At 36.5% G+C, this 27,759-nt stretch overlaps 2 protein-coding genes across 4 annotated transcripts in view; both read left to right on the top strand.

Annotated features, from left to right (window-relative positions):
* Positions 1 to 189: 189 nt before the first annotated feature.
* LOC115445909 (phosphatidylinositol-3-phosphatase SAC1) lies at positions 190 to 13,119 on the top strand. The gene is made up of 14 exons (XM_030172409.2): positions 190 to 329; positions 1,752 to 1,846; positions 2,270 to 2,388; positions 2,564 to 2,656; positions 3,168 to 3,299; positions 3,550 to 3,658; positions 4,148 to 4,263; positions 4,780 to 5,004; positions 5,302 to 5,469; positions 5,944 to 6,150; positions 6,824 to 6,991; positions 7,856 to 7,957; positions 8,503 to 8,639; positions 9,329 to 13,119. Exons 1-14 carry the CDS (start codon positions 292 to 294, stop codon positions 9,414 to 9,416), a joined length of 1,797 nt encoding a protein of 598 aa, XP_030028269.1. The 5' UTR covers positions 190 to 291; the 3' UTR covers positions 9,417 to 13,119.
* Positions 13,120 to 14,191: 1,072 nt separating this feature from the next.
* The window catches only part of LOC115445905 (zinc transporter 2), a 22,813-nt gene continuing 9,245 nt past the window's right edge, over positions 14,192 to 27,759 (top strand). For 2 of the 3 annotated variants that reach the window (XM_037441326.1, XM_037441317.1), the window contains exons 1-5: positions 14,192 to 14,560; positions 22,797 to 22,925; positions 24,689 to 24,851; positions 25,858 to 26,049; positions 27,275 to 27,458. In XM_037441326.1, coding sequence (XP_037297223.1) covers positions 14,429 to 14,560; positions 22,797 to 22,925; positions 24,689 to 24,851; positions 25,858 to 26,049; positions 27,275 to 27,458 — 800 coding nt within the window. In that variant the 5' untranslated portion in view covers positions 14,192 to 14,428. Of the gene's footprint in view, positions 14,561 to 19,251; positions 19,353 to 22,796; positions 22,926 to 24,688; positions 24,852 to 25,857; positions 26,050 to 27,274; positions 27,459 to 27,759 lie in introns of those variants that run through there. The other variant, XM_037441321.1, reaches the window with a different exon arrangement.

The following is a 27,759-nucleotide window of genomic DNA, read 5'->3' as shown; positions in this document are numbered from 1 at the left end:
CCACTTGTTTTGAGTTATTTTAAGGTTATCTTTCAAATTCGCATGTTGACGAAGACGTTTATTTTTTCCTTACGCAAAGGCAAAGGTTGGGGATCACACAGACTTCAAAAGTAATGTTCAATGTCTCGTTCGTAAACTAAAGAGGGAATAGGCCCTCTACAATAGTCTTTGGCAATTACAATCCACATCACTAGTGTCATGTCATACATGTCAAATTGATGTCAATTTTTCGCAAGTGTATGTAACAGACCCGTGAAAAATTAATTTTTATTTGTTTAATAGTGATTTAAAATGGCAGATCAACTGCTAATTCACGATGATATTAAATTGTAAGTACTATAACGTATTTATTAACCGCATGCATTTGTTTTATATGTACATATTTAATATTTTATTAAAGGTGTCAACTTATGTTTTAAAATAGTCATGTTTTTTGAAGAAGCCGTACAATACTGGTGTTAAATTGCATTAATTTTATTAAATAATAACTGTGAGCAAGATTCTAAGCGTCATATATACCAATTTAACAGCTAAAACCTTTATTAGAATGCTTGAAATATACGATTCAAGTTGCCGTCATAAGTATTTGCCGAAGTGATTTTGTGAATTAATAGCTGATGTTAAGGCAATAATTACGTCATTTGCATCGTCCATAACTCAGGAGACTGTAAAATCTAATTACTTACGCCGAGGCATCAAGAAGAAATGTTTCTTCAAACTTAATATGGTTAATATTTCTTGGGTGTTGTTTCTGGACTCAATTTGTTACGGATAATTAAGTGCAGATTATTATCTTTTTAATATTGATATGAATCTATCAATGAAGTTTTTAGTTAAAAGATAATCAATCTATATTAATGATTGTTTTGTCAACAATAAATTTATTAAACATTATCTTAGCATAGGTTGCATGTATCTCTGCCCACCTCTTTCAGGTTGATAATATAATAGTTTTTCAATAGACTAATTAATTATATTATATATTCTATTTAGATTGTTTGTAATTATAAAAAAAATGTTTATGCATATTTTGTCAATGTAAATTTAAGTAGCAGGTTAGTTAGTTGCATTTCTGTCTACCTCTTCAGGACATAGGAATAAAAAAGTTATTCCGTATTATCTATATCGTTTTTATGACAACAATGATTTACTATTAACAAACATTAATTTAAACATTGATTTTGTAGAAAGTTTGTACTATCATTTATCAATGAAGAAATAATTAGTAATTATATATCCAGAGATACAACAATTAATTTATATAAATATTAAAATACTAAATAAAACAATAGATAAATTAATACATATATATACTTTTAGAACACAATAATATCAATCTTTCTTAGGAATTATAAGCAACTAACAATTGCCACATCTAATTTCAAAGTCATTATTAGTAATCATATTTCATTTTCAATATTTAAATATTTACAATGTTTATTCTTGCGTCAACATCCAATGCACAATGAAGGCTGTAGTAGTAGCTTGCCATAGAGGAGCCACTATCTAACTTTGGGAGCTTTTCATGGCAGTGCAAACTTTTGGGCGCCTGCTAAGTTTAATGTAGATATGGGCCAAGAGGGGCCCTAAAGCTCGGTATCACTGATACGGCTGATACAGCAGTAGCTGTGGATCTGGAATGTTGTTAGATTTTTTTTTATTTTCTATTAATTACAGAATCAGTGTTTTGTTAATAACAAATCTTTGCTTGATTCGAAAAAAAAAAATCTTGTATAACAATTTTGTTACAGATATACCACATCCGATAAGTTCTATTTTGAACCAACCATTAATCCCACAGAGATTATGGTCATTGATCGAACAACAGGAGAAGCTTCTGTTAAAGGTGATACAATTTATGTATTTTTTATTGAATATATCAAACCTGTTGTCAAGTTGTTTAGATTTATTTTACTTCGAAACAAAATTACTTATCGAATTTTGTCACAGTTTTTCGGCCAGGGGACTCTTCCATGAAGGCTGCGAAGTTTTCCTAACGTCAGTAGAAACATTAAATACAAAAACTGAGATAAATTCCGAAAACTAATTTTATTTCTATGCCTAATTTTTGTGGAAACAAGTTTTTTTCACTTTTAGTATTACTTATCATTATGGTAATATAAAGAACGAAATTATAGATATTCAAAGGATTTTGTAAATAGAAATGAATAATATAAAACTTAGTAATTAGACTTGATTACATAAAAGGAACTCAAATTTTATTTTTTTTAGATTTTATTACTTTATATATCTAATAATATTGTTACAGATATAAATGCAGTCAAAATCCCGATTCCGGCGAATGCATACAGACCTGTATGTGGTTTCTTAGGGTCTATCAAGCTTGTGTCTGGACTGTACCTCGTCGTTGCCAAATATAGGATATTGGTAAGAATCACAGTTAAGTTAGGTCGGGTTGGAATGAGCCATTGTTGTATTAAAAAGAAAAAGGAAATGTCGGTGGTTTTCCTTCAGTTGTCGTAAATTTTGTATGCTTTTAAGATAGATTTTGAATTTTATACTATTATTGCTATGGTTATAATATTGATGTTGGTATTTTCAGATGGGAAAACTAAACGGCCATGACATTTTCCAACTTGCTGGTGCAGATATCATACCCTATGCAAGATCTACAACACATCTTACTAACAAACAGGTCAGTGTTCTTAATATGTGGTAAAAGAAACACAAAACACGACTCATGTCAGGTTATTGTGATGGGTTGAGAGACTAACACCTGACTGACGCTTTGGTCTCTGGATTAAGTCTTATTACGTCCAGTAGTTATACTGTTAAACGATATCGACTTTCGAGCCGCATTTTTTTGTAGAATATGGAATAATAATAGTCTTATTAATATGCCATATTCTACAAAAAAATGCGGCTCGTGTAGTTATAATAGGATTAGTTGAGAGACTAACACATTACTGATGCATTGGCCTCTCGATCAATCATAAACATCAAAATCAAACAACATCAAATTACGAGACACTTTATTTGAGACATGACAAAGAATCATTGCTCTTATCTTACTGCTAATATCAAAGTATAGAATCTTTGCTGATGTATAACAAACTAAAACGAAACTTATAATAATTTGAGTGAATTGTGGTAGAATTTCCATCAATACGGATCCAATAATGATCAATATTTTTGTCTTAATACAGATAGAAGACAATAGTACGTATGAGAAGATGGTCCGCGCGGCGCTAGAGACGCCTGGAATTTATTTCTCGTACGGACACGATCTCACACACAGTCTGCAGAGGCTGCACTCGGTTGGACCTGACTTCCACAAGGTAATGCTAAGAAATGACGAACAAAATTTGTAATTTGTTTTAGTTTTTTTTATTACTATTATTAGTTTAGTTGATAAAATACAAAGCTGTTTGATTTGATTCCTTTGAATATTTATTTGTAAAAAAAATAAGTTCTATGTTGATGTGATTAGATGTAATCTTCAAATTATCATTCTTTAATTTTTGTATAAATCTTTATTGATATAGTTTTTTAAATAACAAAATATTATTGACGAGTTTTTTCTTTCAGATGTCTTTGGCGAATCGTGCCGATTCTAGGTTTTTGTGGAATGGTCACTTACTGAGGGACTACTCACACGAACAATTCTCAAGATTCGCTTTACCGCTTATAGAAGGCTGTATCCTTTTGATAAAATTTTAATAACAAATTTGAGGTACAATCATGCGTGTGTTAAGTTTAAAAAATATAAAATATGTTTCATAAGAATATTAAAATACTTAACAGGTTTTAATCCAATAATTTAAAAAATACCCCAGTCTGAACTTCTGCATAGCTATATGAGTATCATATAAGCTGTACGGTTCATAATATATATATATATCTCTCTCTATAGTCAGTCACCTCACACACTCTCTACATCTCCTGCTGTAGAGTCCGCCTCTAAACAACAGCGCCGCTCGTGGCTAACTTCATAAGAATTGCATTAACATTAGACTATGGTCGCTTAGTCAAGGCCAGTGAAGTTTATTACGAGTGGCCTCAAAGCCATTGTTACTGACGTCTAGCAGGTGACGTCAGTTACAGAACCATAATGTTATGGCTAACTTCAAACCAGTTAAACATAGTGGATGTATTGTTCTTTAAAACCTTAACTCCATTCTGTCAGTTGTGTCAATAAACTCGCTGGTGGTAAATAGTCGTCAGATCACGTGGTCGCTCGTGTCGCGGCGGTGCGTCGACCGCGCCGGCACCAGGTTCTTCATGCGCGGTGTCGATGCCCAGGTATATATTACTTTTAAACGTAAAATTATTTTTGAAATTAAACTAATTTTCGGATTCTATCGCGGTTTTTAGTATTTTATTTTTCTTCCGACATTTCGAAGACTTTGCAGCCTTCATGGTCACGGGGGGGACTGAGGTGTTGTTCATCCGTAAAGTCAAAGTTACAATATCTACCTACATTTTACAATTATACAACTTTTTAAAACATTTTAGCTGTTGGTGGTCCGATCTATGCAGAATGAGCTCACAGTGTCTTGAAATCTGGCAGCCGGTCTTTTGGGTTCCGATTGAATTAAATGTAGAACTAGATCCTAGGCTTGTGCAAGATGAAAATTTGTTTAATTTCAATGTCTAACATTCGCGTAAACATAAGTAAAATTATTTACTAATGCAATGTATATTGGATGTCATTCATTGTCAAAAAAAGTATGTAGTTAGAACGGAAATGTCACTTTGCCAATAAATAAAAATAAGAGTTTCGAAGGTACATCTGTCAGTCACTGCTTATTTCAAAAGGGCAACGTAGCCAACTACGTGGAGACCGAACAGATCCTCGAGGTAGGCAGTGAGAAGTCGTCGTACGTGCAGACCAGGGGATCGATTCCCCTGTTCTGGAGCCAGTATCCTGACATCAAGTACAAGCCAGCGGTTACCCTGGCTCATGAGGACCACGTGGCGGCTTACACCAAGCATCTGAGGGACCAGCAGCAGAGATATGGGAACCAGGTGTTGGTGAACTTGGTGAGTTGAGTTTTTTATTTTAACTTGGTTGAGGTTGTGTTGTATACACATTCATTGATACCATTTTATTTTATTCGTTTTCTGCGAGCTTCTATTACTGATCCCTTGCATGATGAAAACCTTGGTCGTGATCTAGTAATTTCTTCGCCCTTTAAGAGTTTACCTCCTGTGCCTGAACACTACTGACACTGTCCTAGTTTTGGTCCTCCCTAAGTTCTGTTGCCTCCCGACTGTACCGATTTTAATCCTTTGTCCATGTCCGTTTAAGAAAGTCCAGCGAACCTTTTCTGTTGTCAGATCGACCAGCATGGCAAGGAGGAGGCGCTGGAGCGCGGGTACCGCGCGGCGGTGGCGGCGGCCGCGCTGCCCGGCGTGCGGTACGAGCCGTTCGACTTCCACGCCGAGTGCCGCGGCATGCGCTACTACCGCCTCAATGTGCTCATCGACCGCATCGCGCACGAGCAGGTACTAACAACACATTCCCCCCCCCCCCTTCACCACACACACACACCCCTACTTATATCGATTAGTACGGAATGAAGGTGTTGAAGCGCAAATGGACAAAGTCAATAAACGCCGGTTTTGAAATGCGAATGCTGCGGTGGCGTACATAGGTTATACGTGCGCGATAGGACACCGCTCTAATGACCTGGGTTCGAATCCCAGATCGGGTAAAATGACACTGGGTATTTCTGCTCAGCTTTATCAGCTTGAAGTTTGGAATTTGGTCCGGTTTAGCGATAGGTCAATCCCCTATCACATCATGGGACGATATAAACATAGTGAATAGTGCGTGGACACGTTGCAACTCTGCCTATCCTTCCGAAGATAAGAGCGTGAAGTGTGTGTTTTTTTAATGAGTACTTACGCGTTGTTTTAGCACCAAGACAAATTTATTACAAAAAACCCATCTTATAAAATTCACCAATCTTTCCATAGACCGAATTCGGCTATTTCCTGTGCCGCGGCGGCACAGTGCTGCTGCGCCAGAGCGGCGTGTTCCGCACCAACTGCGTGGACTGCCTCGACCGCACCAACGTGGTGCAGAGCCTGCTGGCGCGCCTGCAGCTCAACGCGGCGCTGACGCTGCTCGCCGTCGCACGGCCTGATGAGCAGCATCCGCATCTCGACACGCTCTTTAATACTGTGAGTTTAGTTTATGGTGGTTAAAGTCGACGACAATAGTTATGCTGGAAATATATGGAAAATATTAAGATGTAACTGTTAACAGTTTTGTTTTGTATAGAACTATTAATAGGCGAATAAGTTTTGATCACACAGAACTTGCCAATTTAAAGCTTATTTCAATAAATGACCTAAATCTCTACTTTTAGATCGATCCAAATCAATCCCCTTAGAAGGTCCCAAAAAAACGCGACTCCTAAGTCGATGTCGTTTAAATTTGATGTTTGTGATTGGTCGAGAGACCAATGCGTCAGACATGTGTTAGACTTTTAACCAATCACAATAACGACACGAAGTCGTGACGTGTTTTTTGTCACATTGTAAACACAAAGGGTTAAATTAGTTTGATATACAAACTTATGTATGTATCGGCATGCGGTCCTCTATTTTACAAATAAAACACCAATCATGCTGTTAATTTCCGCTCCGCTGCGCGTGCGCCGCCCTTTATAGAACTGTGGAGGGGAGCCTAGTGACGTGTCCATCGGACGATTGCTCGCTCAAAGTTGTTTACAAGTTTGTAAAGAGGACACCGTCATATAATTATTTTGAGCTTATTAAAATCGTCGGTAAATAAATCAATATTTTTCAAATATTGGTCCTTCGAACCATATCCAAATAAATCTCATCGCAGGTATGGGCTGACCACGCGGACATGATATCGATCCAGTACTCCGGCACGGGAGCGCTGAAGACCGACTTCACTCGCACCGGCAAAAGGACGCATCTCGGCCTCATGAGGGATGGAGTTAATTCCCTCACTCGATACTACAAGAACAACTTCAGTGACGGGTTTAGGCAGGTGGGTGTCCCGTTGATCTTTATTTATTTATCAACTAGCTGACCCGACAGACGTTGCTGACTATCGATTTGCAGCGAGCATTCTGTCAATCGCTGACAGTTATGTAAATAATAGTGTCGTTAAGTTTTCTTGAATTTTCTAATTTTCCGCGCAATTTTTTTAGTTTTTTCTTTCATAAGAACCTTTTCTTGACAATAACAAACATAACAAACAAAAAATAGTGAAGTCGATCCAACCGTTCACGCGTGATGGCGTGACCAAGGGAAATAGGGATTCATTTTTATATATATAGATTAAGTATCTCAACTTACAGTGGAAATGCACCAAGACGCTTGTGTGAACAAAACAAATAGACAAAATAAAACAAAACAAATGCGTGACGTAAATTTGTGACACGCTGATGCCTTTATTTTTTTACGGGTGTGACAAAGTCGATAATTACCATCAGTCCACTGCTCCTGTATGTCGGATGGCGTTGCGATAGTGTCGAGAGATGGTTATACCTCGCGAGTTGTTATAATTATGCCGGTGTATTCGAAATAGGATATTCACAGATCATATGCAGGATTATAATATTCTACTATTACTAGATTTTAAATATATTTAGAGTTCTGTTAAGATTATTGCAATAAGAAAAATTGGGCATTCGATTTTCGCGGTAAGGTAAATACTTAAAAACCTGAAATTTTCTGATTTCATCCAACATCAAAACCAGTTTAATTATTTGAATTATGTATATAATATTCCATATATTCGTGAGCGAGAATTAATACTTTTCCCCCCTTATATTACTTAAATCTGGTTCTGTTACTACCATAAGTCATAAATGTAATTAAACATACTTTAATAATGTATCTATTCCAGGATTCAATCGACTTGTTCCTAGGCAAATACGTGATAAGGGACGGCGAGGGCAGCGCCGTGCCCTGTCCGCTGCGGCGCGACAGAGACTGGAAATACATTACAGTAAGTCGATAAATCCACATCCGCCACAGTATATATCCAATGGTGAGAGTAACTCGCCTAAAGATATCTATTCTGATCGGCTGGTTTCGGACTGCATCCAGCGAATTGGTGCATTAGATTTTTTTTTTAATTCGATCTATAAAGACTTGGCTTACACTAAAGATCATGCTGCCATGCTATAAATAATTTCGGCCATGGACCGCAATAGAATATTAACCTCAAGCTTCCAATATGTCGATGAATTTTTCAAAACTATTTTTGATTTTGGACTATTGTTTAATATCGATATTTAGGGCAGCAATGTTATTGGTGTTCGAAGTGATTATTTGATTTGACACACTAATAGTTATCTTAGATTTTTTATGGTTATTATTTCCTTTAATATTGTCTATTATTATCGTTATTTTATTTTCTATAGTTGCTGTTGTTTTTTATCGATCTTAGTTTCTTTCTCTCAGTATGTTATCGATATTAATTATCTTAATAATATCGATTGTATTTTTATAGCTTTTAGATATCTATAGTTTAACTGTTTTGTTACATAGTTCCCGTCGGTACTGCTGGTGGCGGTGTCGATGTTCTGCGCAAGCGCAACGCTGCCGTCTCGGTACACCAGCGAGGTGCTTCTCTACCTCATGTTCTGGGGCGCTGCCGTCGGTGCCACACTCTCCTTCATATTTAGGTAATATTTATAGCATAAAAGTATATGTGATAATAAATTTCTACCAATAAAATGTGGAAGAAAATGCACTATTGCATCTCCTGTAAGCCAAGATAGGCAGTGGTACTCATTTTATGCCACCTATCGGTGAACCCCAGCAATTCTCGGAGAGAATCTCGACGTTTAGTTGCATTGACACATAGACTGCGGTGCCAAAACAATGAACTATCTATTAATGTGACGTATGATCCATGGAGGTGTTGTCTCGCACTGGCGTCTGATGGCGCGCCGCGAGTGAGTGAGACAGGCGTAAATAGATAGACACGTGTTGTGTGCTAGCCGCACGCGCAGCACGCCTAAAACACAACGCGTTGGCTCGTTGGCGTTGGTTGGTCAAGGTCTTCTGTTACTTTTTATTTATTTTCCAAATATGAAATTTAAATTTCTATATTTGTAAAAATTAGAAAAGACAATAATTTAATGTTCTATTGAAAATTTTCGCTGAAAATATTTTTACTAAAGACCATGTGATATATATAATTTAATTTTGACAACAAATATAATATTCAACGTTGAAGTAGTGAACTAGCGAAAAGATATAACATAGAACCTTGTAATAGGGAGTCGGCGAACGTGAGGCGTAATCAAGGTATCAAAAAAAAAAAAAAAAAAGAAATAGTGGCGTAAACTAATAGTTGTTCCCCCCACAGGCACGGCAAGGAGTTCGTGGACTGGCCGCGGCTGGACGCGGGCGGGCTCGCCGCCGCGCGCGCCCTGCCGCCGCCGCACTCTTTATGATCCACGACCTGTCGCTAGTGGTCGTCGTGTAGCGCGCAGCCGAGCTTCCCTCTACTGTATTGTGCTCGCAGCGGTGTCACACACTATATCCTGATTCATTTTCTGTGAGGGGTGTCTCTGCTTACCCTCCAAGAATAGGATAGCTAAGCAATTAGCAAGGTCTGTTTTTGTACACTCTCACCTGAAATCTATAATAAAGATGTCGACTGTCAAGCGATAATACGATATTAGGTCCATCGATAATCGACTGACAAGGGCTCTGCATCTGCAAATGTATTTCAAGAATGTCAGAGCTTTCATGTCAGACTCTAATTTGTGGGATTTCGTAATTCATTCAGATTCCAGTCTTGGTGGGAGTGTGTGTACCAATGATTTCATTACTGCGACTCGACCATATAAAATTGTACTTTAATAAGATGGCATTTTTTAGCTTTTATTTCAAAATCGAACGATTCAATAAACTTTTATCATAATTTATGTTATACTACAGTTATACTTCGTCTAAAATAATAAGCGAATACAGACATGTAAACATTTTATGCATCTGTCATTTTATTAAAGTTCTTTAGGTGGTGTATTGATTTAGGCAGAAATCTGAAACAGATACAATGAAATAATGTCATTGGCATAGGCATGACACCACACTGAATGTGTTAAAAATATTATATATATACTAATTAATTTTTTATTCATTTTTCCAAATTACAAACATTGTTTATATATATGACACCACTGCCGACCACAATACAAAAAAACTATCATAATTATATAGTTAAATGAACTTATGTCTTACCAAAAAATCTTCTACTTAACATGCTACAAAAACGAAATTTCGACAAAGAAATAGAAATAAGATTTTAAATCCACGGAACCTTTCTCTAAGCCGTCGTTAAATTATCGATAAATTGTATCGATAAGTAATTTTATCTAAAAAGTATTTACATTTAAAATTTTTAAACTTTTTCCTTTACTGCACATTTTTAGAAATATTCACGTCGAATTCAAATGTAGAATTCAACACGCCGATTGCCAGTGAAAGCAGATAAATTAAGCAAAAAGTTGCGACAAAAAATCGAGGTCAATACTTCATTGTGATAGAAGATGAGCTCACGAAAACGCAAAAGTAAAAAACTGTATATCAAACACTAAGTGAAGATCCCTGAAAGAGAAAGTACTGCGAAGTATAATTGGGATTTTTTTCTTTTATATTTTTCAGTTTTTTACTTCGATGTTAGCATTGTGATGTATGTCAATTAAAATGATGTACAGTAAAAGTTATAAAAAAGTTTTTTTTTTTTTTTTTTTTCAATGTGAGTACTGGCAATTTGAGTGTTGGAATTTTGAAATGTTAAATTAATAAATGTAATTGTTATTATTGATTAATACAGTGCTACATAATAGATCAGTAGACAAATCGATAACAAAAAAAAATAGACATTACGCATAGCTCAGAAAAATGGAGCAAATTATTGATCGTTAATTAGACTCAAAGAATGATATTTACAGTATTTCAAAACATATTGTCCATAATAAAGTGTAGATATTTTTGCGTTATGTTCCTTTCATCATACCTCGAGCATTATCTATTGTACAAATTAAACATATTCGTAATTCCTTGAAAGGTCCTTTCACATTTACAATATTGTGTGCAGAGACCTAAGAATATATATTTTTCATCGACCAAATATCACGTTACTATTTTGCTTAGTGTAAACAAGATGTTAAATATTTATTCGATAGTCCATTAGCATTCCAATAAATGTATTGAATTTTGTGTTGCAATAAGAATATGAAATAGATGTTAGTGTTGATAAAAATCGAACTGATTCTGTGTTTTCTGAAAATCGATTGCTTGTGAAAATATTTTTTGTCTAGAAATTTTAGGTATAATGTTTTAAAGATAAGTCTTGAATTCTAGTATAGATAAAGACAAAAATATCTTAACATATCATATACCACATTAAAGTGCGTAATTCAGAATAGTTCAACATGTAAACAGAGCAGAGCTAAGAAAATTGTTAACCAATAGATTAAATTCATGTCGCCATTCAGCTGAGCTCTGAACATTGCCGAGCTGAGAGCAGCCGTGCATTTTGTGCGATTTTCTATAGATGCCTAGCCTAATCTTAAAAAAGAATAAACTAATTAAAATAAGTCATTTGTAAGCGTGTCAATAATTACTTTGTTCTGATTGGCTTTTGCGATTAATCGAAAAGAGTGATTAGGATCGATTATGGAAATGTCCAATCGATAATAAGGGTCGGCTTCAGATACTTAAGGTGCCACTGGCAAAAATTCGCCGATTTTATGGCAACCAACGTCACGATTTTGCTAGCAAAAAATATTTCATATCAATCAATGATTACTAACATCTTAGTTGCGCATCGGCTCAGCATTATTACATGGAGCTGTTATGATTTTTATCAACACTAAAATATTTGGATCTGGTGACGACGGGTTCCGGGAGTAGTAATGGATTTGAATTGGTTATAAAGGTAACATATAAATAGCTTAGATCTTCCTACATTGACAAAGAATTTGTGTACCACAAAAATATTTATGAGCATGTACTTAATTTTGATAACAGTAATACTAGTAAAATATCTTACGCGACGTTCAAAATGAACAATTGTAAATAGTTTGAGTTAGAAAACAAGATATATTGATGTTTTTTTGTCTAGCAAGGTGACATAAAGTTGGTTTTAAAGAACACAACGAACTTGTCCTTATGATTATAAATTTATACCACCAAATAAAAACCCGTTTCGGAGGCGACACTTTTGCTTTTTTGTTTTAAAGTGATCTTTGCCAGTACAAGATATTAGTTCCATTTTTCACCTTAACATGGTGAGATTTTTTATTTTATTGGTCGAGGTATAATTATTTTGATGGTTCAAAAAATGTAGTGGGCAGCTTCTATGATCTGGGAGTGGGCATTGCGCTATTCTGAGGTGGTCACGAACCCGGCCCTCTTCTAGGTACGTCTATGGTTGCATTCAGCGAATCTTTGTCAATGTAGGTAGGAAGGGTTAGGTTGCGTGCAGAGGGAATGGCTTATAACGACCACGATGCGGCTGTTGCATATCTTAAGAAATAACATTGCGTTTTTTGTACTATCGACTCATGCTGTGTATTAATAAGATTTGGCAGAATTAATGCGATTCTTGGTCTTGTATTTTTTTTAATTAACCTTTAGCAAATGCGTCATATGAGTAAATGTTAGGTGAAATTGTTTTATTTTAGATTTTTTATTAAATCGATATGCAGCATGCGTCGTCAGATTTTTAAATGCATTTATTTTATGTGATATACCCATTTAAATAATATAATATGCGATGTTTTGTGTGTTGTCCCCTTTTATATTCTTGTGTAGTAGTGATGTACGTAAATATCGACTATCGATAAATCAAATGTTTTGTTATTTACATACATTTTTATTCTCCAAGTTTGTATTCTAGCATTTTATTTTGCGCGGATTTTGTACGTGCAAAATGTTCAATTTAGATAAATATTTAGCATAAACAAATTATAAAACTTTAAGTAATATCCAAGCAGCATGTTTGGAAATCTACACATAATCCATACATCCTTTGCAGTGTTATTTCCCATAAGATATTATAATGTTAGTATAATTTTTTCGATCAACGTCATGCGGTTGTTTAATTTATGAAAGCTATTATATTTCAATAAAAGTTTAATCTTATGATTTTGTTTTATTTTGTAGTTTTAATATTAATGATATGATCTCATCAGATGCAACATAGATTGAAGTAACAATACGCTGATACGAACGCATAACCTTTATCTATTTACTAGATTTTGCTCGCGGTTCTGCCAGCGTTGAAGTTTTTCCAGGATAAATATCTTGATATATATATTTTCACGAGATATAAAGTAGTCTATGTCCTTCCCAGGGTCTCAAACTATCCCCGTACCATGTTTCATCGAAATCACTTGGGAGGTTTTTGTGTTTATCCAGTTCAAACAGGCTGACAAATACCGCGAGGGACTTTGTTTAATAATAAGTACTTATATGTTTTTGGAACTTTAGTTCTTCATACATATTTATTACGTGACTCAAGCCGTTTACTCAGCGTACGCAACAAAAACTCTCAATAATAATAAAATTTCCCCATTTTTGAAACATTCTTCATTGATCCGCTCCTATTGGTTATAGCGTGATGTTATAAAGCCTACAATATAACCTTTCTCGATAAATGATCTTTCGAACACCAAAATAATTTTTCAATTCGATTCAGTAGGTTCTTAGATTAGCGCGTTCGTACAAACAAACAAACTTTTCATCTTTATGTAATTTTATAGATAGATAAATTTTTAGACGCTTGCAGGCAAATACAAATGCGTAGTGGTGCCTATGGGTAATACAAAAAAATACCTACAACACAATGAAATATACTACCGTAAAGAATATAAATGAAGCCGGTGTTTTTTGATTTCAATTTTATTCAAATTGGTTCATTGTTGTGATACAGAATTATGTAAATGAGCACGATGAACGCATTCTTATCGATTGCTGTCATCGAGATATGTCAAAATAAAAGTGTTTTGAAACCTGTGCAATTTTGCTACTTAAATATCAAAATATTAATAATTGTAATTCCCTTGATAATTTAACATTAATAAAAATTTTATTTGCAAATATTTAGATATATTTACCACATTAATCAATTTAACTATAATAGATAAAATAATTCAACAATTGGTTTAAGATCCGTGAGTACCACTTTGTCTTGATTCAAGTTTTAGAACGCAAACGCCGTTCAGCCGAGGAAAAAGCTAGCTGTTATAGCTTGTACTTCGGCAATTATTTATCACAATTTTATTAAGTTTCATTCTAAATTTAAGCTCAATTATATGATAAAATATAATAAACTAAACAAGCAAGCGCAACGCGTGACAATCTTTGCTCAATTTTAGTGAGAATTTCGTAAATATGTGTTTAGTGAGGTGAAAAATTTTTTGCTTATTTTTTGCGACACTCGGGCGCCAGAATGTCTGACGAGCTCGAAGCTAGGATGTGGGACGACGGAGGCTCCAGGTACGAGTCCAGGAGCCGGGGAGCGTATTTCGAGTCGGCCTTTGCCTCTTCAGAGCATCTAGACAGGGCGCCTTTGTTGTCCGAGGTAAGGAAAATATTGTGTAAATTTTCACGAGAAAAAATATGACGGAAATATTTTATAGCGTTTTTATTACACATATAAAGCAATTTTGATAATAACTTACGCAGGTGTAGTTTAATATTTATTCTTACGTATTTTTTGTGCGCTTTAAATATTTATTTAGTGGCGCGTTTATCTTGTCAAATAAATTAAGATAATCGCATGACTGCTGGCGGTTAAATTCTTTATACAACCAATTGAAATGTAATCCGATAACATATATATATTATTTAGGTCTTAAGGCCAATAATTAGTACCTTCTTGAAATTTCGCAACTTGTAGTGTCGTTTTTTTTCTTAGGTTAAGGCCAAATTTATTATCAGAATCAAGAGATCAACATTCTTAGCACAAAAAAGTTTTTATATTTCGTTTTTATAAAATTATGCAACTCGGTCCTTGTAATGTTTGTTTTATTAATTCAATAAAAATAATAAATTGATAAAGTATATTAACAATAATTTAGAGGTTTAATCATATCTTTGTTTAACGATTTCCAAGTTTACACCAATTGTTAGACATTTCAAACACATTGCAGCCTTGGTCATGGGGCCATGAGGGCTGCAGTCTTCAAAACATTGTGAGAAAATTATAGCAAATACAATCCATTAAATAGCTCATTTCAAAGCCTTTGTTTTTCCTTTTGCAATTGTATCAATTCACTTGATTTATTTTTTGTGGTCATGAATCTGTTTTAGTCATGATCAGGGGCATAGCTATTGCTGTATCAGTGATATGGGGCCCCCGAGCATCAGGGCCCCTCTTGGCCCATACCTACGTTAAACTAAGCGCTCAAAAGTTCACACTGCCCTGAAGAGCCCCCAACAAATTTAGATATAGGGCCCCTCTAGGCAAGCTATGCTACTGGTCATGATTCTTAAGTTGTTAAGTTGTGAAGGTAATTAAATTAGTTAAGTTTTGGAAAATACAAGAGCTGTTCTCCTTAGTAACAATACAACATTTCTGTCACACATATAAACTAGGGCAAACTAATATTGTAATTTAACACATGTAAAGATAGTAGCTTCTTTATTATATCTTTATTGATCTTGTTTCATGATAAGTAAAATTCTTATCAAAGGTTGTCTGGTGAATGGTGGAATAGCCTCATAATATCCCTAACTCAAATGTTTAAATATAAATAATCATGACTGCAGCGCTGAGGTCTCGAGTTCGAGCCCCGAGTAAGGCAAAGTGATATGGGGTTTTTCTAATCAGTATTAGCCAGGAATCTCGAATTTGTGCCTGATATGGTGATAGGCTCGACCTCTATCGCATCATGAGATGGGATACGGACTTCGAGAAGTGATCGCAACAGTTGCGCCTCTGCCTAACCTTTTAGGTATAAAAGTCGTGAGTGAATGAGTATATTAACATTCATACAAAAACGTTGACTTTAACATGCCTAGACCACAGAATGAATGACAATACATTTTGGAAAATAAGCTTGAACTATGAGATAGGTTACAAGCTAGTATTCAGGTCCTGACATGCAATTTTTCTGTAGGTAAAATATATTTTATATCCGGATAGTGACCACCATACACAAGGAGTTAAAACCCGCCATAGTAAACCCGCCACCTAAGTGTGTCGCGTTCTGAGATCAGTCTGTGCATATCCAGTTCCAACAGGGCGGCATTTTGACTTGGCTCGCTTGATCGATCATTCGGCTGTCTTTCTCTTGGACTCTTGGCCTTTGGCGTCAAATAGTATTTTAGGAACTGTTGTAGAAGGAAAGACTATTTACGCGGGCAAAGCTGCGAACGAAACCTAGTACTACAATAAAACTATAAACATTATCAATGTATATAAGCCAAGATAAGTATTTATAGCATCGCGTGCCACTGATAAGTCGTTGATAATCTCGTATTTAACTAATCTATAGTTTTATACTTTATTATCAGGATTTATATTAATAAATTAAACAAGGGCCCCGATAGTGGCATCTTGTATGTTTTTTTTTACATAGACACAGCAAAATGATCCCAATGCACCTGATGGTAAGTGGTGGCGGCCAATAGGACATCGGTTGACGAGAGATGATTATCGCTTCGGCGACCACGAACCGGGAGCCGCAGCGTAGGCAGGCCCCCCACGAGATGGACCGACGATCTGGTGTAGGTCGTCGGAGTCCGATGGATGAGGGCGGCCCAGAACCGGTCCCTGCGCTCAATGGGGGAGGCCTATGTCCAGCAGTGGACGCTTCCCGGCTGAAATGATGAGTCGACACAATTATGCCGGCCTGTTGGTATCGGATATACAGGCTGATTCCGGACCGCGACACAATTATGTTGGCCACTATGGCGGATTGTAACATCTTGTGTACGGTGGTCGTAAAATACAGCCTATCAGCAGAACAAACTTATTGTATTTAAGTATTAAGTAATTGTTTCTACTTGCCGTTATCTCTTCACAATGTAGCTTCAGCGCAACACTAATAGCGGAACTACATTTGGCGTATTTGACGAAATGTTTGCGTTATTAGAATAATTCAACAACAACGTTGTGCATAAGGATCAAAAAGTCGATATTGCTTTGTCCAAAAGGCGCAATTATTTTGACAAGCATAAAGAATGTTGAATGCCTTTTAACAATAATAAATAACATGCCGCCTGTCTGGCGTCTACTTCTTGAGGCAGTTATCTCGAATTAAATAATCTTAAATATCTTGTTTCTCGTAATAGGCAATAAGGGGTAGATACGGGATTTCGCTAGTGATAGAGGAGTGACTTCCGTTTGATTTCCGTAACGGGGAGCCACTTCTATTTGCCCTAATGGAACCTTCCTTTGTCATGGTCGAAAGAATCTCATTGATTTTTCATCATAAGGGAAGATATTGCATTCACTTACAACCCTATATTCTTTGTTTGTACAGGGTCATTTTGATATTGCGTTACTAAATGAAACCACATACTCATCTTCACCTTTGCTGACATTGTGCTAAAAATCATTAATTAATCTATTTATTCTATATATATAAAAATGAATCATTTTTTTTTTGTTGTTTTTGTTATTGTCAGGAGAAGGTTCTTATGAAAGAAAAATTTAAGGAAGTTGAGAACGTTAGAAAATTTAAGAAAAGTTAATTGCAGCGATTGACAGAATGCGCGTTGCAATTATTCATAGTAAACGTCTGTCGGGTCAGCTAGTAACGAATATTTTTACAAAAAATCCTGGTTCTAGTTTTCTGATTTATTGATCATTTTGTAGTTTAATGCGAATATGCCGTCTGTGTGTCTCTGTGGCGTCTGTCCAACAGCGGGTTAGATAGATTTAATTAAATTGACCTTTATTACATTTCATTACAAAAACATATTACAAAGTAAGCAAACCATTACGGTAATCGATATTAATTATGTAAACGAATCTCGTTAGAACCTAATGAGTTCATGTAATGAGTATTATCTGCGTGTCCGAATGGGATCCGCGCGATAAGAGACCTTACATCCCGTTGTTTATCATAATAATTAAAATTTATGGGAGTTTCAACTGGCAGATATGGTTGACATAGTTGTTTTGTATGCAAATTCAGACTTTATCCAAATTTGTTCATTGGTTTTTGCATGTATTTGACAAACATTCGAAAATGATTTCTTATGTTTATTCGAATGTCTTTTCGGATGACTTTTTCGATGACCAACGTCTCAGTCCTCCCTGCGATCATGAAGACTGTAGACTTTTAAACATCGGGGGTCAGTTATAATTAAAAAGAAAAACAATAAAATCCGAAAAATTGTTTTGTTTAAACGTTTGAAACAAAGAGACGTTAATAATTTGTATATGTCATTGACTATATTATTCTTGTAGTATTGTATATTTTTAATCTAAGTTACCATCTTTCACGCAACTACTTGAAAATACAATCTAATTAGACCCTTTATAACAATTTCCGGAAAATAAATTAAAACTATTGGGACATATCAAGATCCGGAAAAATGGCGAACGTCAGTCTTTCTAATTATATATTTTTTTATTCAAATAGTCTTTTTTTAAAAATCATTTAAAACATTACGGATTTACTACCGCTGTGGAACCGGCAGTTCGCCTTACACTTCAGAAGCTCTCACAATGCCCTATAATTACACTGGTCCCTTACTAGCAAACTATTTCGATGCGGACATTTATATTTGGGAAATACAAAACAACATTACAACTGTCATTTCACTACAATCAGGAAATCTTAGTACGATATGATTAAGTCATCTTCACAAGGAGCTGTTTTCCTGTTTTTATCATTTTGGCCTTCCAAATAGGGGATTTACATATTTGTTGTAAACAAGGCTTTAGGTATGGTATTCCTTCTAGTTTGTAAATTATACTATGTTATAGGTATGTATATAATGTTTCGTGTGCAATCTGTAAGGGTAGATAGTAATGTTTTGTCTATTGCTGCTGCAAAGTCATAATATGCACGAAGACTCGAAGTAAACACTGATATCATAAACAATAATGTATGGGTCATTCAAGTACAAGTTTTGAAGTAACGATTATAGATGTCGCTTTATGAAATTTACTATTTAATACGAATATTTAAGAAATTACAATAATTACCAAATTAAATACCTTTTCAGTATGCAATAATAAATATCTAATAAAAAAGGATAAATAAAAATGTAATATAATTCACTTTGCGTACCATCGACAACACGGATAAAAAAAAACTCACTTCTCAGTTCAATTTACCCGCGCATAATTCCGCAACCGACTTTATGTAAAAAATATTTTTCGTTGGATCCGAGCCAAGATGTTTCGACTTAATGTAAGTGAATTTAACACTATAACATTACTGAGTTGTATTTATGTATTTTGTTCGGTATAACTTATACTTTGTAAACTGTAAAGTTGGAAACGTGATGGTTCAATGGCGAGTGAGAATTCGATCCGCCATTATAAACTTAGCAAATAGCAGTTTCTATATTGTATTTCAAATTTGTAATACAGTTTGCCGGCACACAAAACACATTAGCAGTGCTTGTGTAAATAACAATATAAGTAAATACCCATATTTTTCAAATATACCCGACAAATATTATAATCGGAATTTGAATCCACTTATTGCAAAAGTACGTTCTAATCTACAAATTGTTCAAATATAAGTTATAGCATTTGCCCGCGGCTCCGCCCGCGTTATAAAATTTTTCAGGCTAAAGTTTTCCGTTATAAAAGTAGTAGTTTCCCGGGAGCCTATGTTCTTCCCAGGGTCTCGAACTGTCTCCATACCAAATTTCATCTTAATACGTTGGGTAGTTTTTGAGTTTAACACGTTCAGACAGACAGATGCAGCGGGGGACTTTGTTTTATAATATAATTTTTAGTACTTTTAAAGTGGAACAATCCCGTCATACATCATTGTTGCATAACTTTAACCATTTACGCAGCGCAGGCAACGGAAGCTCTCAAAACTTATAATTTTCCCCGTTTTTGCAACATGTTTCATTACTGCTCCGCTCCTATTGGTCATAGCGTGATGATATACAGCCTATAGCATTCCAGGAACAAAGGGCTATCCAACACAAAAAAGATTTTTTTCAGTTTGGACCGGTAGTTCCTGAGATTAGCCATTACTGCTCCGCTCCTATTGGTCATAGCGTGATGATATATGACTTTGAGCACTCCACAAACAAAGGACTATTCAACCCAAAAATAATTTTTCAGTTCGAATTGGTAGTTCCTGAGATTAGCCAATACTGCTCCGCTCCTATTGAGTATAGCGTGATGATATATAGCCTATAGCACTCCACGAACAAAGGGCTATCCAACGCAAAAAGAATTTTTCAGTTTGAACCGGTATTTCCTGAGATTAGCCATTACTGCTCCGCTCCTTTTGGGTATAGCGTGATGATATATAGCCTATAGCACTCCACGAACAAAGGGCTATCCAACGCAAAAAGAATTTTTCGGTTTGGACCGGTAGTTCCTGAGATTAGCGCGTTCAAACAAACAAAGAAACAAACAAACAAACAAACTCTTCAGCTTTATATAATAGTATAGATTAATATTTAACACGCAATTGAAATAAAAGTCTTTTTCGGATTTCAACGCGGTTTTTATAATATTCAAATTTTCTACCGACGTTATTTTACTTGACTTAAGCCGCGAAAAAATTCGCAAAATAGTTTTATTTCAATGTTTAACATTCGCGTAAACATAATAAATCACAACACGCTATTAATTCAAATGCATTACTTTACTACTCAAAAAAATAGATTCAAGACTAAATTAATAAACTTTTATTATTATTTTATTCTTATTATTATTTATATCTGACACAAAACGTATGTGTTAACCAATTCATACGTTTATTTATACATAGAAAACCCAGCTGTAATAAATAACAATCCACAAATGTTGTTTAAAAGTGGTACATTTTGGCATAATAATAATATAATAACGTCAGCCCTGTATTATATACTGTCCCACTGCTGGGCACGGACCTCTACTACTGAGAGGAATTAGGTCTTAGTTCGTCACGCTGGCCTAGTGCAAATTGGTAGACTTCACACACCCTCAAAATTCCTATAGAGAACTTCTCAGGTATGCAGGTTTCCTCACAATAATTTCCTTCACCGTTAAAGCAAGCGATAATTCATAAAGAATACACACATAATAATAGAAAAGTCAGAGGTGTGTGCCCTTGGGTTTTGAACCTGCGGATATTCGTCCCGGCAGTCCGTTCCACACCCAACTAGGCTATTGCTTAGCTTATAATTATCATCCCTGTACGGCTAAAATCCCTGTCGTTTTAATCTTGATTATTCAGATTCCTACGATGCGTATATAATTTGTCGCGACGCTTCACACTTCGTTGGGCGCGTGGAGTTATTAAACTAATGGAATGGGACATAATGTGATGTATAATATTTAAGTATAGATTGCGTGCGCGGTATGACAATGCTCTGAGGTCTTGGGTTCGCATACCGGGTCGGGTAGTAATTGGATTTTTCTATCAGCTCGGAGTGTGGAATTTATGCCTAATATAGGCTCACCCCCATCACGTCATGGGACGGAACGCATGTGGCGAAAGTGGGTGCTTCGGTAGCACCTCAGTTTACACGTTCGCGGATAAAGCCATGATGTGTGTTTTTTATTTAAGTTCAGGGCTAGAAAATAGCAATTTATAATGATAATGTTGGTCTATAGTTTACACAACATAAATGACGGTTAACGGAAACAGTTTGATAGAAGACTAATCAGTTTTTTTTATTTCCTGCATTAAGTAACGTAATATTTTATTGTGTAAAAATATACAGTGTAGTCCAAGCGATTATCGACCAATTATGGGTTTCTTTAATCACCCTTTTCGATTGTATTCAATTTTAAACTGATTTTGAAAAGAGCAACACCAGAGTTTCTTGCCCGTTCTTCTCTGGTGAGAACTGCTTTCCGAACTGTTGGCAGAGTTCAAATTAAAGGAATCTAAATAATGTATATATTACAGGTTCAACAATTAAATTATTTTCATTTCATGTCATTTCAATAAATAATCTTAATCGCATTTTTCAATCCATTGTGAAAATGGATTAACAACCGTTTTTTTTGCTCACAAATGACTTATTTTGATTGGTTTATTCTCGAGAACGGATCGAAGATTCAGATTGGGATCGTTTCTAAACTATCGCAAATGAATACTTACATCGACTGAATGGTGATCACCTTCAGTTTTTTGTACGGAGACCTTTCTCCGGTCAGTCGCAAACTGTTCCCATCCTTTTCATATTGTGATTGAGTGCATGATGATGAAACGACGTCTTTGCGCATCCTTAACCATTGATGTCTCATCCTCTCCCAGTGACCGTCCTGAGGCAAGGCTCGTAACCAAAGTGGGTTGCCCTCAGCATGGTCGCTTAATTGTTAAGTGTTACGAGCGCCTGAAGGTTACCCAAGAATCCGATGTGTTTGTATTAGCCTTGCCAAGCAAACAAACGTAGGATCATTTATTTTCTATTTTATTTTTATTTATTAAGGAATCAAACAGAATAATATTACATATATAAACTATATAGATAAAATAGGTAACACGCAAACCAATAAAGTTTCCACAGACATTTGACCTCATTTAACACATAAAGAAAACAACGGATACAAAAGAAGGAAGTGAAATAATTACTAAACAATTAATATACAACAAAAATTACAATTTAAAGAGAACTAAACTATATTAAAAATCTAGGACATGTTGATGATGATTGTCCGTCCGTTCCAGGAGACATACACGGACGTGCCGGTGACGCCGGCGCCGGACACCGAGCACTGCCACTGGAAGCCGCACGCGGAGCCGCCCAGCGCGATACCGCAGCTGCTCACCGCGCTCGTGCTATGCGGTTTTTTCATGGTAAGTGTTGAAAAATCGTATATTCAAGGGGGGGGGGGGGGGCAGGGAGGGGCAGTTGCCCTACGCTAAAGGTTCTAAAACTCTAATGAATTCACCAATTCCATTCCTAATATTCCGTACGCTCAATTACACTCTGTTCTATGTTATTGTTAAAGCGGGAGAGGGGGAATGGAGGAGGCCTATGTGCTCTCGACTTTACCTACAATTCATCCTTTTTATTTTCCATATTAACTTGACCCCCTTTAGGCCATCGGCTGGCGACGCTCTTGGGTGTATTTGGTGTAAGCTGTAAATACCTTTATGATGTAAACACACAGATATCTATACCCTAATACTAAATTTAAGATAGTTGTACTATGTATTACCTAATCGTGTTGCGATTTAAAATGAATTATAGTCTGTTAGTTTCTTACTAAAGTCACATCCTTATGTTTTTTATACGTGCTAAATAAATTATAGTCTGTACTTCTAAGCTCCTTACTAAAGTGATTACTATGTTTTTTTCATACGTGCTCGTCAATTTGACTGCACCTGATGGTAAGTGGAGTGCAGGCCAATAGAACTTCGACTGATGAGAGACGATTACCCCTCCAATTATGCCGGCCTGATTGAACAGGCTGATCCCGAAATGGTCGACACACATTTACTTCAATATATTTTCTTTTCGTTTGTTAAACTACACTAATTGGGGACGCCAGCTCTCATTGATTAATAATTATTATTCTTTCCGCATACAGTTTGCACATCTCTTCAAATACGTATCGTTTCAATATGTATGCCCGTAACGGCGCACTTGAAAAAACACTGTAGTGAATTTTTACATCAGTTTTCCTTAATTGGATTTACGTTATATCGGACATATTTTACACAATTATGGGGCCTAACTACTTAAGAATCATAGGATACACCTTTATGCTTGTCGATATTTTTATTGTCTTCAAATTGTAACAATTTATTACAACAAGCAAAAGCTGTTTGTTTTTTTTTTGTGTGGGGAAGTAAATCCTTTCAGTTCGTACAGATTGAGGACCGCCGTACGCTCAGATTGTAGGAAGATATTAGGAGTCAAAGCATAATTGGATGAAGATAAAATTTTACCTACAAGACCTTTACTGACGGTAGTGTAAATTTTATAACTAACCAGATAGCGATTATCGTACACAAGGTGAAAAATCCGTCATAGTGGCTCATGTGTCGTGTTCCGGGATCAGCCTGTGTATATCCGGTTTAAACAGGCCGGCATAGTTGTGTCGACTGGTGATGAATAATCATTTTTTGTCAGTCGATACTGGACTCCACTCCGCTTACCATAAGGTTAATGAAATCACTTTGCCATGTCTGCATACAAAGGTACCGGATACTTTGCAGAAATATCACGAAATGTTCCCAGAAATAAAACTAAAGCTTAACCCCCTTATTCATAGACGTTTTTTATCTAAGGACGGAGTAAAGCTGTGCTAACAAGTCTGTTTCTCAGTGCTGACGGCATGGCAGCCTTCACAGTGCGTAGACATAGGGCCGTTGTGATTGGCTAATATTGAGATACAACGATATTAGCCAATCACAACAGCCCTATACCGTACAGTTTTACTTAGATAAAAAACGTCTATGAATAAGGGGGTAAGTCTTAACCAAAGCTGGTCATTTTTCGTCAATAGCCAATCACAACGGCCCTATGTTATGTACAGCTTTACTCCCTTAGATAAAAAACGTCTATGAATAAGGGGGTAAGTCTTAACCAAAGCTGTTAATTTTCCGTCGAGGTATGCGAGCTGATAGGCGGGTACCTGGCGGGCAGCCTGTCCGTGATGTCGGACGCGGCGCACATGCTGAGCGACTGCGGCGGGTTCGCGCTGGCGCTGCTCGCGTTCCACTGCGCCAAGCGGAAGCCCGACGTGCACATGTCCTACGGGTACAAGCGGGCTGGTGAGAACGATTTCATTTATGTGGGATATAATGCCGAGACAAAAAACACCGTCTTCGAATAAATTAACCCATGAAGCATCGGAATGTTTGCGGGCAAACATGACAGCTACATGACATTTACGTGTGTCACGGGAATATAACCTTAACTACATAATAAGATTATTTTTCCGTGACACGCGTAATGTCATGTAGCTGTCATGTTTGCCGGCAAACATTCCGATGCTTTAAGTGTTTATGTAGTCAAAATAAACTTAAACTACGTCTTTATAAAATTCACGTCTTATTCCCCTGACTACGCACACGCCATCTTATTTCCCTATCCCTTTTCTCTCTTTTTCCCATACATCCCTCTCACTCCCACGTTTATTTATTTAAAAACTTTATTGTTCTCCATAAATATTGAAGAAATAACAAATATACATTTGGTGGAAATGATTTAAACATCGGTGGTGCATATGGCAGTCATATCGCTCGAGGCGATCTCAGACAATCATTGGAATTAATTTCAACTTTAAAAGAAAGAAGGAGGTTCTTAATTCGTCAGTATTTTTTTATGTTTATATATAATGTATTACATCAGCCCTGTAATATATACATGCCCACTGCTCAGCACAGGCCTCCGCTACTACTGAGAGGGACTAGGCCTTAGTCCACCACGCTGGCCTAGTGCGGATTGGTAGACTTCACACACCTTCGAAATTCCTATAGAGATCTTCTCAGATCTGCAGGTTTCCTCACGATGTTTTCCTTCACCATTAAAGCGCACGATAAATTCACAAAGAATACACACATGATTTTAGAAAAGTCAGAGGTGTGTGCCCTTGGGACATTCGTCTTGGCAGTACGTTCCACACCCAACTAGGCTATCGCCGCTTTTTTACGTTTGTTACCTCAGAACTTTTATAGTAATCGCATATGCGGGCTTGATCCTTTTTGCGAATCTACGTCCAATATTAAACCTCCTCCTTTTTTTTAAGTTGGTTAAAAGCTCCACGTTGGTCCGCAGAGGTGCTCGGCGCGATGGTGTCCGTCCTTCTGATCTGGATTCTGACGGGTGTGTTTGTGTACGTGGCGGCGACGCGGCTGCACTCCGGCGAGTACAACATAGAGCCGGACATCATGATGATCGTGTCGGGGTGTGGCGTCGGCTTCAACGTCATACTGGCTGTGGTGCTGCACGGATGCGCTTCCGATATCGGTGAGTGTATATTTTTACAAGGGCACGATTAAATAAGACTAATCTATACTAATGTATAAAGTAGATGAGTTTGTTTGTTTGTTGGAATGGGCCAAACTCAGGAACTACTAAACTGACTGCCTCGGTGGCGCAGTTGTACTGCATTCGCGGTACGGCAGCGCTCTGAGGTCCTGGGTTCGAATCCGTGTTCGGGTAAAGTGTATTTTAGGTTTTTCTATTCAGTATCAGCCCGGAGTCTGGAATTTGTGCCCGATATGGCAATTGGCTCGCGCCCTATCACATCATGGGACGGAACACAATTGGCGAAAAGTGGATGCACTGGTTGCGACTCTGCATACCCCTTTTAGGATACATCTTCGGGGATAAATGCTCGATGAGTGTGTATGTGTGTACCAAACCGATTTAGATTTTTTTTCACTTAGCGACGTTACTCTTGAGTGCTATAGGCAATTTTTTATCTCGGGAAAAAAAATTTATGCATGTAAAGTTGCATGCCTACACCTACAAGTGTACCCGGAACCCTTGGTATGCGAGTCCACGTTACACTCCTTAAAAATAAAAAACACAAACCCCATCCAAATCGTTTTAGTAGTTTATGTGAAAATAGCTGACATAGAGAAAGACATCCATAAGCTCCTTTTTTGAAGTTGGTTTAAAACTAGACAGTATTGTACTTACTTATAAAAAAAATTACATTACCTCTGATGGTTAGTCGAGTGAAGATAGACTATCTGAATACGAATATCTTATTATCAGAAATCGAAATAAACCTGTAAGCCTATCAAACAAACTATTTATATAGTCCATGTGCGCAATTCGAAGACCGAATCTTTTATTGGTACTAGCAGGTCTTTTTGTCACTTCATTTTTAGGTGCATGCTAATTTTTTTGTACCATTCGTGTAATTTATAATGGTTATTTTTTTATATTTTCGTAATTTCTTATGGAGGCACTGGATGCCCCGGTCTGCCCTCACAAAAAAGCTTATATAGTTCAAGTGCGCAATTTAAAGACCGGATCATTTACTGATACTAGCAGGCCTTTTTTATCACTTATTTTTTGGAGTCATATTAATTCTCGTTTAAGTCCATAACTTTTCTACTATTCCTGTGATGTTTTAACGTTATTTTTTTATTTTTGAAATTCCTATAAAACGTCCTAGATACTAGCATTTTCATGGTTTGTTCCTCTATCAATAGCCTAATGTACCCAAATCTCTCCGCAGCCCACCACCACTCGCACGGCGGCGCGGCGTGTGCGCACGCGCACGGGCCCAGCGAGCCGCGCCCCCGCTTCAAGCTGTTCCACCGCTCGCGCGAGCACAAGCACGCCAACGGACTCGTCAACGGAGACTACAGCATGAAGGACCTCTCCAGCGCTGAGGCCAACGTCGTGGGGGCCAGGGCTCGGTGAGTTGATACCAATTATTATCACGCATTATAGATATATATTATATAGATCAATTGTATAAGTACTTAATGACAAAAGCATTCTCTACCAGTCAACCTTTGGGTGATGTAGAGATGGAACAATACAAGTAGGTGTAATAAATTAGAATATGATAAAATATGGAAAGCAAAAATATAAATAATATAGCGTTAGTATAAAAGTGTAACTACAGGAACATACTATGTAAATATAATAAACAAATATAAAATAATAGAAGAAGATTATTGAGTGATTCCTTCAGTTATCTTTCAGAAACATTCG

This window comes from Manduca sexta, chromosome 4 (genome assembly GCF_014839805.1).
Source record: "Manduca sexta isolate Smith_Timp_Sample1 chromosome 4, JHU_Msex_v1.0, whole genome shotgun sequence".
Classification (NCBI taxonomy): domain Eukaryota; kingdom Metazoa; phylum Arthropoda; class Insecta; order Lepidoptera; family Sphingidae; genus Manduca; species Manduca sexta.
This window is presented reverse-complemented; position numbering and strand designations above follow the sequence as displayed.